The sequence below is a fragment of the Trichomycterus rosablanca genome, chromosome 11, assembly GCF_030014385.1.
Source record: "Trichomycterus rosablanca isolate fTriRos1 chromosome 11, fTriRos1.hap1, whole genome shotgun sequence".
NCBI classification, from domain to species: domain Eukaryota; kingdom Metazoa; phylum Chordata; class Actinopteri; order Siluriformes; family Trichomycteridae; genus Trichomycterus; species Trichomycterus rosablanca.
In genome coordinates, this window is record NC_085998.1 from 26745948 (window position 1) to 26758430 (window position 12483).

Consider the following 12483-nt stretch of genomic DNA (forward strand, 5'->3'; position numbering starts at 1 on the left):
TGAGCTATCACTGGCCCCTAGTCAGTCCCCTAGTCAGTCCCCTAGTCAGTCCCCTAGTCAGTCCCCTAGTTTAACATCATTGGTATTTGCATTCAGTATAAGGCATGACCTTCTAACCTGTTCATAAATCATTACAGTTTACCCATACATTTTCCTTTGCTGGTTAAAGGTGACAAACTATCTTGTTAACAGAACAATCCATGTGTTGGATGCTAGAAAAATGTTTAATGTCTTTAGATTCATGTATCTAGACAAAGTTGATACATTTTTGTCTGTTGAGAGGAACCAGTTTTTAAAACAAACAAATTGTAAATTGGTCTATTGTAACCAAGCCAAAACGGGAGTGTTTTGTATTGCATTGAGTAAAGAACCATGCACATAACGTTTAGTGTGCTAAAGCTGTTTTTGGGTTTGCAGGCAATGGTGGATGCCAGACACAGGGGGCGCCAATGTACCAGCCTTAAACGACCTGATCTCTGTATGGGGGATGGCCTTTAGTGATGGTCTGTATGAGGGAGACTTCACAATGGCAGATCATGACAGTAAGATTTTACTCTATGCACATATTTCTGTTATTTTAGATTTATTGGTTTGACTGAATAATTTGAAGATATTGATACCCGCATTTAGCGGTTTTCAGAGAAGCAGCTGGTGAAAGCGTATGAAAAGCATACCCTTCCATCACTCATCCTGAGTAACTGTCACATTGTACCAAGTTGTAATGAGCCACTAGTGGGTGCCAGATGTACATTTAGGTGCTGTTTTTTTAACACATAATGTTTCCTCTTTCTGTTTCTCACTCTCTTATTAGTGTACTATGCCTCAGGCTGTAGCATCTCTCGCTTTCCAGAGGATGGGATTGTTATTGCACAGACCTTAAAGGATCAAGGTATCCAGCAGCTGTTCTTCCTGCACATTCCTGTCAAAGCCTCACTCTTGTTGCCATGGATACCACTAATTTGCTTTCTCTTTCTCTCATTCTTTCTCTCCTTCTCTCACACACAAATTGCACAGATAAACCCAAACCTAGTTTTTCACTCATGTGTTCTTTTTTAGGACTTGAAGTCTTAAAACAAGAAACAGCAGTGGTGGAAAATGTTCCTGTGCTTGGTTTGTACCAAACACCTTCAGAAGGAGGAGGACGGATTGCACTGTATGGAGACTCCAACTGCATAGATGACAGTCACAGACAGAAAGGTAGTGTGTGTTACAACATGCAGGTTACTACTTGAGTAACTAAGCAAGTGAACACTGTTGGTAGATGCAGCACAAACTATATTTTTTCTCTTTGTATGTGAAACAAAGAGAATGCATTTACATTTTTCGTACTGTACCAACCGTTTTTTTATTTGGGGTTGTAATTTCTAATGTGGTATTTAAAGGCCTCCGCATACTTCCTGCGAAACTAAGTTCGCGAGCATTGCACGAAGCTGAACGCACCTTCACAAGCTTAGAATCTGGTTAGATTAGGTTTCGTTTTGCCTGTCGCGTCTGCTCCACAACTGCAGGTGACGCTGTGACATTTGTGACACAAACAATGCTGCCCAAGCAGTAGATTATCTTGGTACTATGTATTCTGACACACTACCCGCTCCTGCTTACTGTTGCTTACAGAATGAAAGTAACGATTTCGGATGCAGCCGATGATCACAGTTGAGACGCTCCACAAAATCCCTGTTTGTTTTCATGGCACGCTGACCAATCACAGGTGTTGTTGTGGAGTGACGTTGTCTGCTGTGTTTGCTTTGTTTGCTTGTTCGGTTTCTCCGCAAGTTCAATATTTGATGATGCTTTGCTATGATTGCGAAATGAAAATGCACTGTAAACAGCAGCACCGTGACCGAAATCAGCCATACGGCAGCATAAAATCATAACCGCTGCTTACCTAAGCTTCTCTTCTTCAAATTAAGACCAAATTTATATCCGTGCGTTGTTCCATTAGGGATATAATCCACTTGTTTTTGTTCTTAGCAGCCATCTTGTATGTTTCCAGAATATTTCTAGAATATATAAACCCATATCCAACTGTGTCCGTCCACCTGTCTTAGTGGGATAATTTATTTTCGCAAATCTGAAACTGGTAATTTGTTAACTAAGCTGTCACTTATTTGTTACTGAACCACGACTGAATCACTGGAACAGATGCACTGATCCATGGAGTTATTTACACACAACACCGTAATGAAATAGAGGGAGCAAAACGAATGAATATTTACCATAGAGAATGAAAAATTTGCTTGATGTTTTTTCTCAGACTAATGTGAAGAAATGGGGAGGGGTACATAGTTATGCAGATGACACACAGATATATCTGGCTCTCTCACCAGATGATTATAGCCCAATAGATTCACTGTGTCAGTGTCTGGAGGACATCAATAACTGGATGAGCCAGAATTTTTTACAGTTAAATAAGGACAAAACAGAGATTGTGGTGTTTGGCAGCAAAGAAAAGAGGTCTAGTGTCAGTGAGCACCTCAGTTCCCGGGCTCTAAAAACCAAAGACCAAGTCCGAAATCTTGGCGTTCTAATAGACTCAGATCTTACATTCACCAGCCATATTAAAACCATCACCAAAACAGCCTTCTACCATCTTAGAAATATAGCCAAAATCAAGGGTCTAGTGTGCCAACAAGACCTAGAGAAGCTGATCCATGCTTTTATCTCCAGTAGGGTGGACTATTGTAATGGTCTCTTAACTGGACTTCCCAAAAAGACCATTAAACAGTTACAGCTCATTCAGAACGCTGCTGCTAGAGTTTTAACTAAGACGAAGAGAACTGAGCACATCACTCCAGTTCTAAAATCTCTACACTGGCTTCCGGTTAGTTACAGAATAGAATTTAAAGTGCTGCTACTGGTCTATAAATCACTGAATGGGTTCGGCCCAGAATACATCTCAGATATGTTTAGGGAATATAAACCTAGTAGATCTCTTTGATCCATGGACTCAGATCAGCTAGTTGAGCTCAGAGTCCAAACTAAACATGGTGAAGCAGCATTTAGCTGTTGGGCTGCATATAACTGGAACAGACTGCCAGGATATTAGATGTTCTGCAAATGTAGAAATGTTTAAATCCAGGTTAAAAACTTTTCTTTTTTCTTGTGCCTATGATTGAGCTCGAAATTTTTGCTATTACCCTCATTTTACCATATTTCTTTTAGTTTTTCATGCTCTTAATAATTCTTTTTATAGAGTAGTGTACATTCTAAATTGTAGTGTATATTTTACTATATTTTCTTTTAGTTTTCATGTTTTAATTGCTTATCTCTCTTGTTTTAATTTCGTATTTCCCAAATTGTAGGGTATATTTTACAATATCTTCTTTTAATTTTTCATGTTCTTAATTTTTATCTCTCTTGTTTGAATTTCATGTTGTCTTAATTGTAACTAAATGTTTGCAAGAAGTCTTTCTGAGGTTCTAGATCTCAGGAATGTTTTAATGCTTTAAATTTTTCCTTATGTAAAGCACTTTGAATTGCCACTGTGTATGAAAGGTGCTATACAAATAAACTTGCCTTGCCTTGCCTTGCCTTACATTTCAGAGCCAGGGCTTTTTTTTGTTGGAAAGCTTTGGAGACTCCAACTTCAATAACTCCTGATCAGAATTAGTAAGAAGCTAAAAATTTAGTATGGTAATTGTAAACAACATTTGCCACAGGAATACATTGTTGGTAATGAAATATAATATTATTAGTAGTATATATAATATTAATATAATGAAATATATGCAGTTCCATGGGACCATGGAATACATTAACAGGTTTCCCATACATCCTTATATTTCCAGTGCAGTTTATTGCTTTATATTTACTGTGCAAAAATATCTTGAGAGCACATTGTGAGTTTTGGTGTGGCACATTTGTCCAGGGACAATTTATGCTTTTGGTGACATATTTTACAGTTTGATGCTAAAAATACTTCTAGTAACGTCTTTGAATAGTTCTAAGTTTTGCCAGAAATAGCTTTTTTTATTAGAGTTACTTCTGCCATTACAGTGACATTTGTAGTTGGGAAACATAAAAGTGTAAAAGCAACAGCTTGCTTTTGTTAACCCATCACGGTTTATTTCATTAAGAAACCTGAAGGTTAATGCTTATTGACTCATTTTCTCTTGTTCCTTAAATACATTCACTTATGCAGGGATAACATGTTGACATTTTAAAGTTCTTTTTTTACCTACTGTAAGGCAGACACTATATTTTACAGTGCTGCTTGAAAGTTTGTGAACCCCTTGAGTAGTTTAGATTTTTCTGTTGTTTTAACATGATTTTCTTATTTTATCATCACCAGTTTTTGTATATGAAATGTCAGGTTTATGTTCATCAATTCCATTTACTTGTTTTGAGGGAAATGTGTGAGTTGCCAGCAGACTACATGAAACATGGAATCAGAGCATGTGCAAAAGTAAATGAACCACAGCTGCACTGGTAAAGTCAATTAGGTAAAAGACACGCATGTGGGTGCTCAAGTAATCAATTAAGCAGACCAATCAAATGAGACATCCTTGGGAAAAGTTTTGAGCTGCACTGATTAAAAGGGAGAGGAAACCAACCAAACCACTGTCGTGCCAAAGCGTAAAGCACACAGATCAACAATGTCGAGAGACATCCGAGGACATCTTGAAGAAGGTGGTGACAGCCCATCAGTCTGGGGAAAGCTACAAGACCATCTCCAAAAGATTCCAGCTCCATCCATCCACTGTAAGACAAATCATTTACAAATGGAGGGCACTCAGCATCACCGCAACTCTGCCAAGAAGTGGACAGCCATCAAAACTTCCACCAAGAAGCACCAGAAAAATAATAATTCAGGTAAAGGCTAACCCACACATCACCTCCAGAGAGTTGCAGACCTCTCTGGCAGCATCTGGGATGAATGTACGTACATGCGTCTACGATCAGGCGAAAAATCAATAGACATGGCATTCATGGGAGAGTTGCTAGAAGGAAGCTTCTGCTCTCAAGAAAGAACAAAGTTGCCCATTTAAATTTTGCCAGAGAGCACTTGGACAAACCAGAGGCCTTCTGGAAGTCCATTCTCTGGACAGATGAGTCCAAAATTGAATTATTTGGCCACAATCACGGGCGCCATGTTTGGAGAAAAGTCAACACTGCATATAAAGAGAAGAACCTCCTCTCAACAGTGAAGCATGGTGGTGGAAATGTGAGGGTCTGGGCCTGCTTTTCTCCCTCCAGACCTGGACGACTGCATGTTATCCAGGGAACCATCAATTCCCAGGCCTATCAACTAATTCTTGACCAGAATCTCCTGCCATCAGTCAGGGAGTTGAAACTGGGACAGAAATGGATTATGCAACAAGACAACGACCCAAAGCATTCCAGCAAAACTACCAAGGAATGGCTTAAGAGAAAGAAGATTCGCACTCTGGATTGGCCTGGTCAAAGTCCGGACCTCAATCCCATAGAAATGCTGTGACTAGATCTGAAGCTGGCGGTCAATGCCAGATGTACCTCCAACCTCTCTCAGCTGGCGGAGTTCTGCAAGGAGGAGTGGGCAAAAATCCCAAAAAGCAGATGTGAGACACTCGTTTGTGGTTACAGAAGACGTTTGGTTGAAGTAATGGCTGCAAAAGGAGGTGCCACAAGCTACTAACTAAAAGAGTTCACATACTTTTGCACTTGGCAGATTTTCTGTTTTTTGAGAGATAAATTACTTCTGTTGAATAAATAATGAAAATGTATATCTTTTTTCTGTGTCCCTTATTTGGAAGGTCTGCTTTACAAATTGAGATTCGGATGGTCATTTCATAAGATTATTTAAAAAAATTTATAGAATGTTTGGGTGGTTCACAAACTTTCAAGCAGCACTGTAACTCAGAATTGTGAATACTGCAAACAGATGTTTGTTGTTTTTTGTTTGAATGTAATTGGTACCAAACTATTGATGTCCTTTATACTCAGTTTTATGCTAATTTTCTGGGATTACATTTTTTGTGTCTGTAGACTGTTTCTGGCTGCTGGATTCCCTGCTTCACTACACATCGTATGGTGTGACTCCACCCAGCCTCTTTCACTCACAGAACAAAGTGCCACCTCCTACAGGCACTGACAGGCCACTGCCAGAAAGACTGGAGGGTAAGAATGACACCATTATTCTTTATGTATTTGTCAAACATTCACTTTCAAATATTTACTTCAGTCATTTATCATCTGGGCACAACATTGCTCAAGGCCCTTCCTTATTCTATATATTTGTTGCAGGTAATCACCTCTACCGTTACTCTAAGGTGCTAGAGGCCCACCTGGGTGATCCAAAGCCACGACCACTGCCAGCCTGCCCTCATTTATCCTGGACCAAACCTCAGCCACTTAATGAATATGGTCCCAGGTCAGTCCCCATGTCAACTACTTTCTATATACTAGTGTCTAACAGATAAAATCGGGCTGAAGTGATCTACTTGTTTTTTCTTGCAGTAACTTATGGAAACACCAAAAGCTGCTGTCTGTGGACATTGACAAAGTAGCGCTACCAAATGTGAGACCATATCGGCCCCAGGTCAGACCTCTGTCTCCAGGAGAAAGTGGAGCTTGGGATATACCTGGAGGTGAGCTTGGCTTGCTAATGATACAGGTTTGGTCAGGTGTTCAACGGGCATGATTGACTATGCCTAAGGGGTGAAATGTCACATAAGATTACCATGTCGCCATTACAAAAGTAATTTTTACTGTCTGAGGCACCAACACAAGTGAATGAAGAATATACACTATATTGCCAAAGGTATTCACTCACCATCTAAATCATTTAATTCTTGTGTTCCAATCACTTCCATGGTCACAGGTGTATAAAACCAAGCACCTAGTCATGCAGACTGCTTCTTCAAACATTAGTGAAAAGAATGGGTTGCTCTCGGGACCTCAGTGAATTCCAGTGTGGTACCGTGATAGGATGCCACCTGTGCAACAAGTCTAGTCGTGAAATTTCCTCGCTACTAAATATTCCACAGTCAACTGTCTGTGGTATTATAACAAAGTGGAAGCAATTGGGACTCAGCCATGAAGTGGTAGACCACGTAAAATGACAGAGCAGTGGAGACGTGTTCTCTGGAGTGATGACTCACACTTATCCATCCGGCAATCCGATGGACAAGTCTGGGTTTGGCGGTTGCCAGGAGAACGGTACTTGTCTGACTGCATTGTGCCAAGTGTAAAGTTTGGTGGAGGGGGGATTATGGTGTGGGGTTTTTTTTCAGGAGTTGGGCTCGTCCCCTTAGTTCCAGTGAAAGGAACTCTTAATGTTTCAGCATACCAAGAGATTTTGGACAATTTCATGCTCCCAACTTTGTGAGAACAGTTTGGGGAAGGCCCCTTCCTGTTCCAACACTAGTGCACAAAGCAAGGTCCATAAAGACATGGATGAGCGAGTTTGGTGTGGAAGAACTTGACTGGCCTGACCTCAACCCGACAGAACACCTTTGGGATGAATTAGAGTGGAGACTGTGAGCCAGACCTTCTCGTCCAACATCAGTGTCTGACCTCACAAATGCGCTTCTGGAAGAATGGTAAAAAATTCCCATAAACACACTCCTAAACCTTGTGGAAAGCCTTCCCAAAAGAGTTGAAGCTGTTATGGGTGCAAAGAGTGGGCCGACATCATATTAAACCCTATGGATTAAGAATGGGACGTCACTCAAGTTCATATGCGTGTGAAGGCAGACAATCGAATACTTTTGGCAATATAGTGTAGTGTACTTTACAATGTATTGTATGTATAATGTAGTGTATGTCTTTACACATGTTGGGGGAGGTGTGTGCTTGCATGTGACCCACTATAAGTGTAGAGTTTGCGGCAGAGAAATTGCTATTGGAAATTGGACTTTGCTAAATAAACTTGCTAAAAAGGGAATGGGGTGGTATTGAAATGTACAATTTGATATTTTTAATTTTAAGACGCTTGATATTAAAAAAAAAAAATAGAGGGCAACAAGGTTTCAAGTATGTGGAGGTAATTACGGTGGCCGAGAAGTGCAAAACAAATTAACATTCTATAAAACAAAATTACCAAAAAAAAACAACAACAAATTTACAACAAAAACAAAAATACATTTACAAGAGCTGAGACACTTTTACCAATGCCGAAACACATATACAAGAGCTGAGACACTTTAACCAATGCCGAAACAAATTTACAAGAGCTGAAACACTTTTACCAATGCCGAAACAAATTTACAAGAGCTGAAATACTTTTACCAATGCCGAAACAAATTTACAAGAGCTGAAATACTTTTACCAATGCCGAAACAAATTTACAAGAGCTGAAACACTTTGACCAATGCCGAAACAAATTTACAAGAGCTGAAACACTTTGACCAATGCCGAAACAAATTTACAAGAGCTGAAACACTTTAACCAATGCCAAAACAAATTTACAAGAGCTGAAACACTTTGACCAATGCCGAAACAAATTTACAAGAGCTGAAATACTTTTACCAATGCCGAAACACATATACAAGAGCTGAAACACTTACCAATGCCGAAACACATATACAAGAGCTGAGACACTTTAACCAATGCCGAAACAAATTTACAAGAGCTGAAACACTTTTACCAATGCCGAAACACATATACAAGAGCTGAAACACTTTTACCAATGCCGAAACACATATACAAGAGCTGAGACACTTTAACCAATGCCGAAACAAATTTACAAGAGCTAAAACACTTTTACCAATGCCGAAACACATATACAAGAGCTGAAACACGTTTACCAATGCCGAAATACATTTACAAACGGTGGATCAGACGGAAAGGGTAGGTACAATACACAGGAAGTGCTCGTTGCTTACCTGCTGTCAATCAAACTGTTTCGCAAGGGTGAAGTGAACGGAGTTTGTGATGGTAACGCTAAACAATAGTGATGTGCAGATGAAGCCTCATTAAAGCTTTTGAAGCTTTTTCCTGATTGTGCTGAAAATACCTGAGCGGGGGAGCCCCCCTCCCCCGCTCAGGTATTCTCAGGGGGGTGGTTAGGATTGCACCTATAAAAAATATAACGGGTCTTACACCGTCTTACACAGCAGGTAAGCAACAAGCACTTCCTGTGTATTGTACCTACCCTTTCCGTCTGATCCGCCGTTTGTAAATTTGTTTCGGCATTGGTAAAAGTGTTTCAGCTCTTGTAAATTTGTTTCGGCATTGGTAAAAGTGTTTCAGCTCTTGTAAATTTGTTTTTGTTGTAAATTTGTTGTTGTTTTTTTTGTAATTTTGTTTTCTAAAATGTTAATTTGTTTTGCACTTCTCGGCCACCGTAGGTAATACCCATATTTCTGCATTAAGTTACTAAAATATGGTCTATAATCCTTTTACTTTAGTAAAACAAAAGTAAGGTGTATTGTCTTGTTTCAACAGTAATTACTAGGAGCCCCTTTTTTTAAATAATAGTGATATTTATTTTGAGTAGAAATTAAATATTCGTTACAAAACTGAATTCTCTGAGATCTCTGTGCCTTCAGCCCTCTAGAAGCTCAAAAATATAAACATGCTCCATTTCTGTACCACAATCTGCTAAAAGAAGAAAAACAATTATGGGTGGTAGAGAATTTAATTATTTACTTTCTTTTTGGCTTGTACACAAAAAATAAAAGGCTAACTTACAAAATACAGTAAAAATAAAACTACAAATTAAAAACAGGATAAATTAATTAATATTATCCATGGATCATTCAAGTGTAATTTGTCAAATTAAAAACAAGTTACAGGGTTTTTTTTCTACTTATTTTCAACAACTTTTTGTATAATTTTAAATCGTTGCACCATAAGGTAAACCACTTTTGAAGAGGTTATCAAGCTGTAAAAATTTTTTACTGTAAACACTCCAAGATGAGACTGGTTAAAACAAACTGAAATTATCGCTATAGTTTTAGAAAAGCGGTTTGAAATCTAGATTTTAACTCTATGGCTATGGTGTAAGATAAGAAAGCCCAAGATGATCTACGTATAATTCCTCCTTACTATGCTATTGTAAGTTATTATAACACTATTGTAAGTTTAATCAGTTACTATGAAATGTTATATCTGCAAAAGTAAGTTATTATCAATAATTAAATACAACCTTAAAACCACCTCCTTGTTTCTACACTTACTGTCCATTTTATCAGCTCCACTTACCATATAGAAGCACTTTGTAGTTCTACAATTACTGACTGTAGTCCATCTGTTTCTCTACATACCTTTTTAACCTGCTTTCACCCTGTTCTTTAATAGTCAGGATCCCTACTGGACCCCCACAGAGCAGGTATGATTTAGGTGGTGGTCAGCACTGCAGTGGTGGTATGTTAGTGTGTGTTGTGCTGGTATAAGGGGATCAGACACAGCCGCACTGCTGGAGTTTTTAAATACTGTGTCCACTAACTGTCCACTCTATTAGTCTCCTACCTAGTTGGTCCACCTTGTAGATGTAAAGTCAGAGATGATCGCTCATCTATTGTTGCTGTTTGATTTGGTCATCTTCTAGACCTTCATCAGGGGTCACAGGATGCTGCCCACAGGGTGCTGTATATTTTTGGTTGGTGGACTATTCTCAGCCCAGCAGTGACAGTGAGGTGTTTAAAAACTCCAGCAGCGCTGCTGTGTCTTATCCACTCATACCAGCACAACACACACTAACGCACCACCACCATGTCAGTGTCACTGCAGTGCTGAGAATGATCCACCACCCAAGTAATACCTACTTTGTAGTGGTCATGTGGTGGTCCTGACCATTGAAGAACAGGGTAAAAGCAGGCAAAAAATTTATGTAGAGAAACAGATAAACTAGAGTCAGTAATTGTAGAACTACAAAGTGCCTCTATATGGTAAGTGGAGCTGATAAAATGGACAGTTAGTGTAAAAACAAGGAGGTGGTTATAATGTTATGCCTGATCGGTGTATATAAAGAAAGTGTTAAAAAAATTTTCATAGTCACATTATTATGACCACTTGTGGGACCACGTTAATCGTCATGTTTGCTCTATGGATCCTCCCCCACGCACCCTCCAGCAGCTGTGGGATGCACTGCTGTCAGCATGCCTCCAGATACCTGTGACAATCTACCAGAACACAGCGGTTATTCTGGATATTAGCCAGTGGTCATAATAATGTGACTCAACTGTGTAAAAAGTAGAATTATGTTTGCGTGATATCTGTTTAGGCAGAATGTACAGAGGTTGTGTATTATTATTTAAATCAGATCCACATTATTAATAATTTATACAGAATTCCAGGTTATTTTACAGAGTTTACAAACCTCCATTTGAAAATATTTAAAACATAACAATAAAATAATTTAAATACATATTAACAAAGTCAGAATGTAATGTTAACCTCTGTATTCTGTTTTCAGGTATAATGCCAGGACGTTATAATCAAGAAGTTGGTCAGACAATCCCTATGTTTGCCTTCCTGGGTGCTATGGTGGTTCTGTCGTTCTTTGTGGTGCAGCTGACCAAGTCCAGAAACAAGCCCAAACGAAGAAAGCCACGCGTCAAACGGCCAGTCTACTTTCAGCAGACTCAGCAGATCCCTCACACAGTAAAAAGCCCTACAGTGTGACACTGCCCCTCACTAAAGCCTTAACGCACTTTCAAGACTTTCAAACAGTGTGTTCATCAGTGTGTCACTGACTGAAGTCATCAAAACTGCCACCCTCACTTCTGTTAGTGAGGTTTATGGTCATTGATTTTCCCCTTGGAAAGAGCTTTTCATTCCAATGACCAAAATCATGAACTTTTTTAATTTATTGACCATGCTCGATTAATGATTCAGCAATGATTGATTTGTATTAAACAGACAACCATGATGATACATAGTACACAAAAGTGTAGAAATCCTGGCTGTTTTTAAAACAATTTTTCACACCACAATATTTTCATAGTTCCAGTTTACTTTTGTCATTTGCAAACTGTTTTTATAAAAATGAGCTTTTTTCCTTGTAAATAGCCATCATGATTTTTCATTTTTGTTGGTGGAGTAGCATTAAAATATTTAATCTGCAATAAAGCAGCACACCTGTCTTTGCCTGTTATTTTACCAAGAACAAATGTCAGAATAGCTGATGTTAAATACACACTCCAAAACACATTGTCACAAGTTTGTGGACACAAAATTCAAACGCTGCATACAGAACCATAGGCAGTCATATGGAGTTGCTAAAGCTTTTGCTGCTGTAACCCAAATACATTTGCCACAAATTTGAAAGCATGCAATTCCTCATTGTAATGTTGTTTGCTTAATAATTATAAAAGATTTTCCTTATTGGAACTAAGAACAGATAACTATTGGAGTGGGTGTTGCACATGTCCTTTACTCCAAACATTCATGAATTGTGCATGTTTTTCCATGTTCCATGAGCTAAAGTTATTGATAGTATAGCTACAAAATAGTGTATGGTGTACTTTAAGTACACTGATCAGCCGTAACATTAAAACCACCTCCTTGTTTCTACACTCACTGTCCATTTTATCAGCTCTACTTACCATATAGAAGCAC

The 12483-nt window shown here is 38.8% G+C and overlaps 1 protein-coding gene across 1 annotated transcript in view; it reads left to right on the forward strand.

Annotated features, from left to right (window-relative positions):
• The window catches only part of mbtps1 (membrane-bound transcription factor peptidase, site 1), a 59460-nt gene extending 47477 nt beyond the window's left edge, over window positions 1-11983 (forward strand). The window contains exons 16-22 of the mRNA XM_063004118.1: window positions 418-542; window positions 812-889; window positions 1057-1197; window positions 5965-6096; window positions 6223-6349; window positions 6436-6566; window positions 11339-11983. Coding sequence (XP_062860188.1) covers window positions 418-542; window positions 812-889; window positions 1057-1197; window positions 5965-6096; window positions 6223-6349; window positions 6436-6566; window positions 11339-11547 — 943 coding nt within the window. The 3' untranslated portion in view covers window positions 11548-11983. The remainder of the gene's footprint in view (window positions 1-417; window positions 543-811; window positions 890-1056; window positions 1198-5964; window positions 6097-6222; window positions 6350-6435; window positions 6567-11338) is intronic.
• Window positions 11984-12483: the final 500 nt, after the last annotated feature.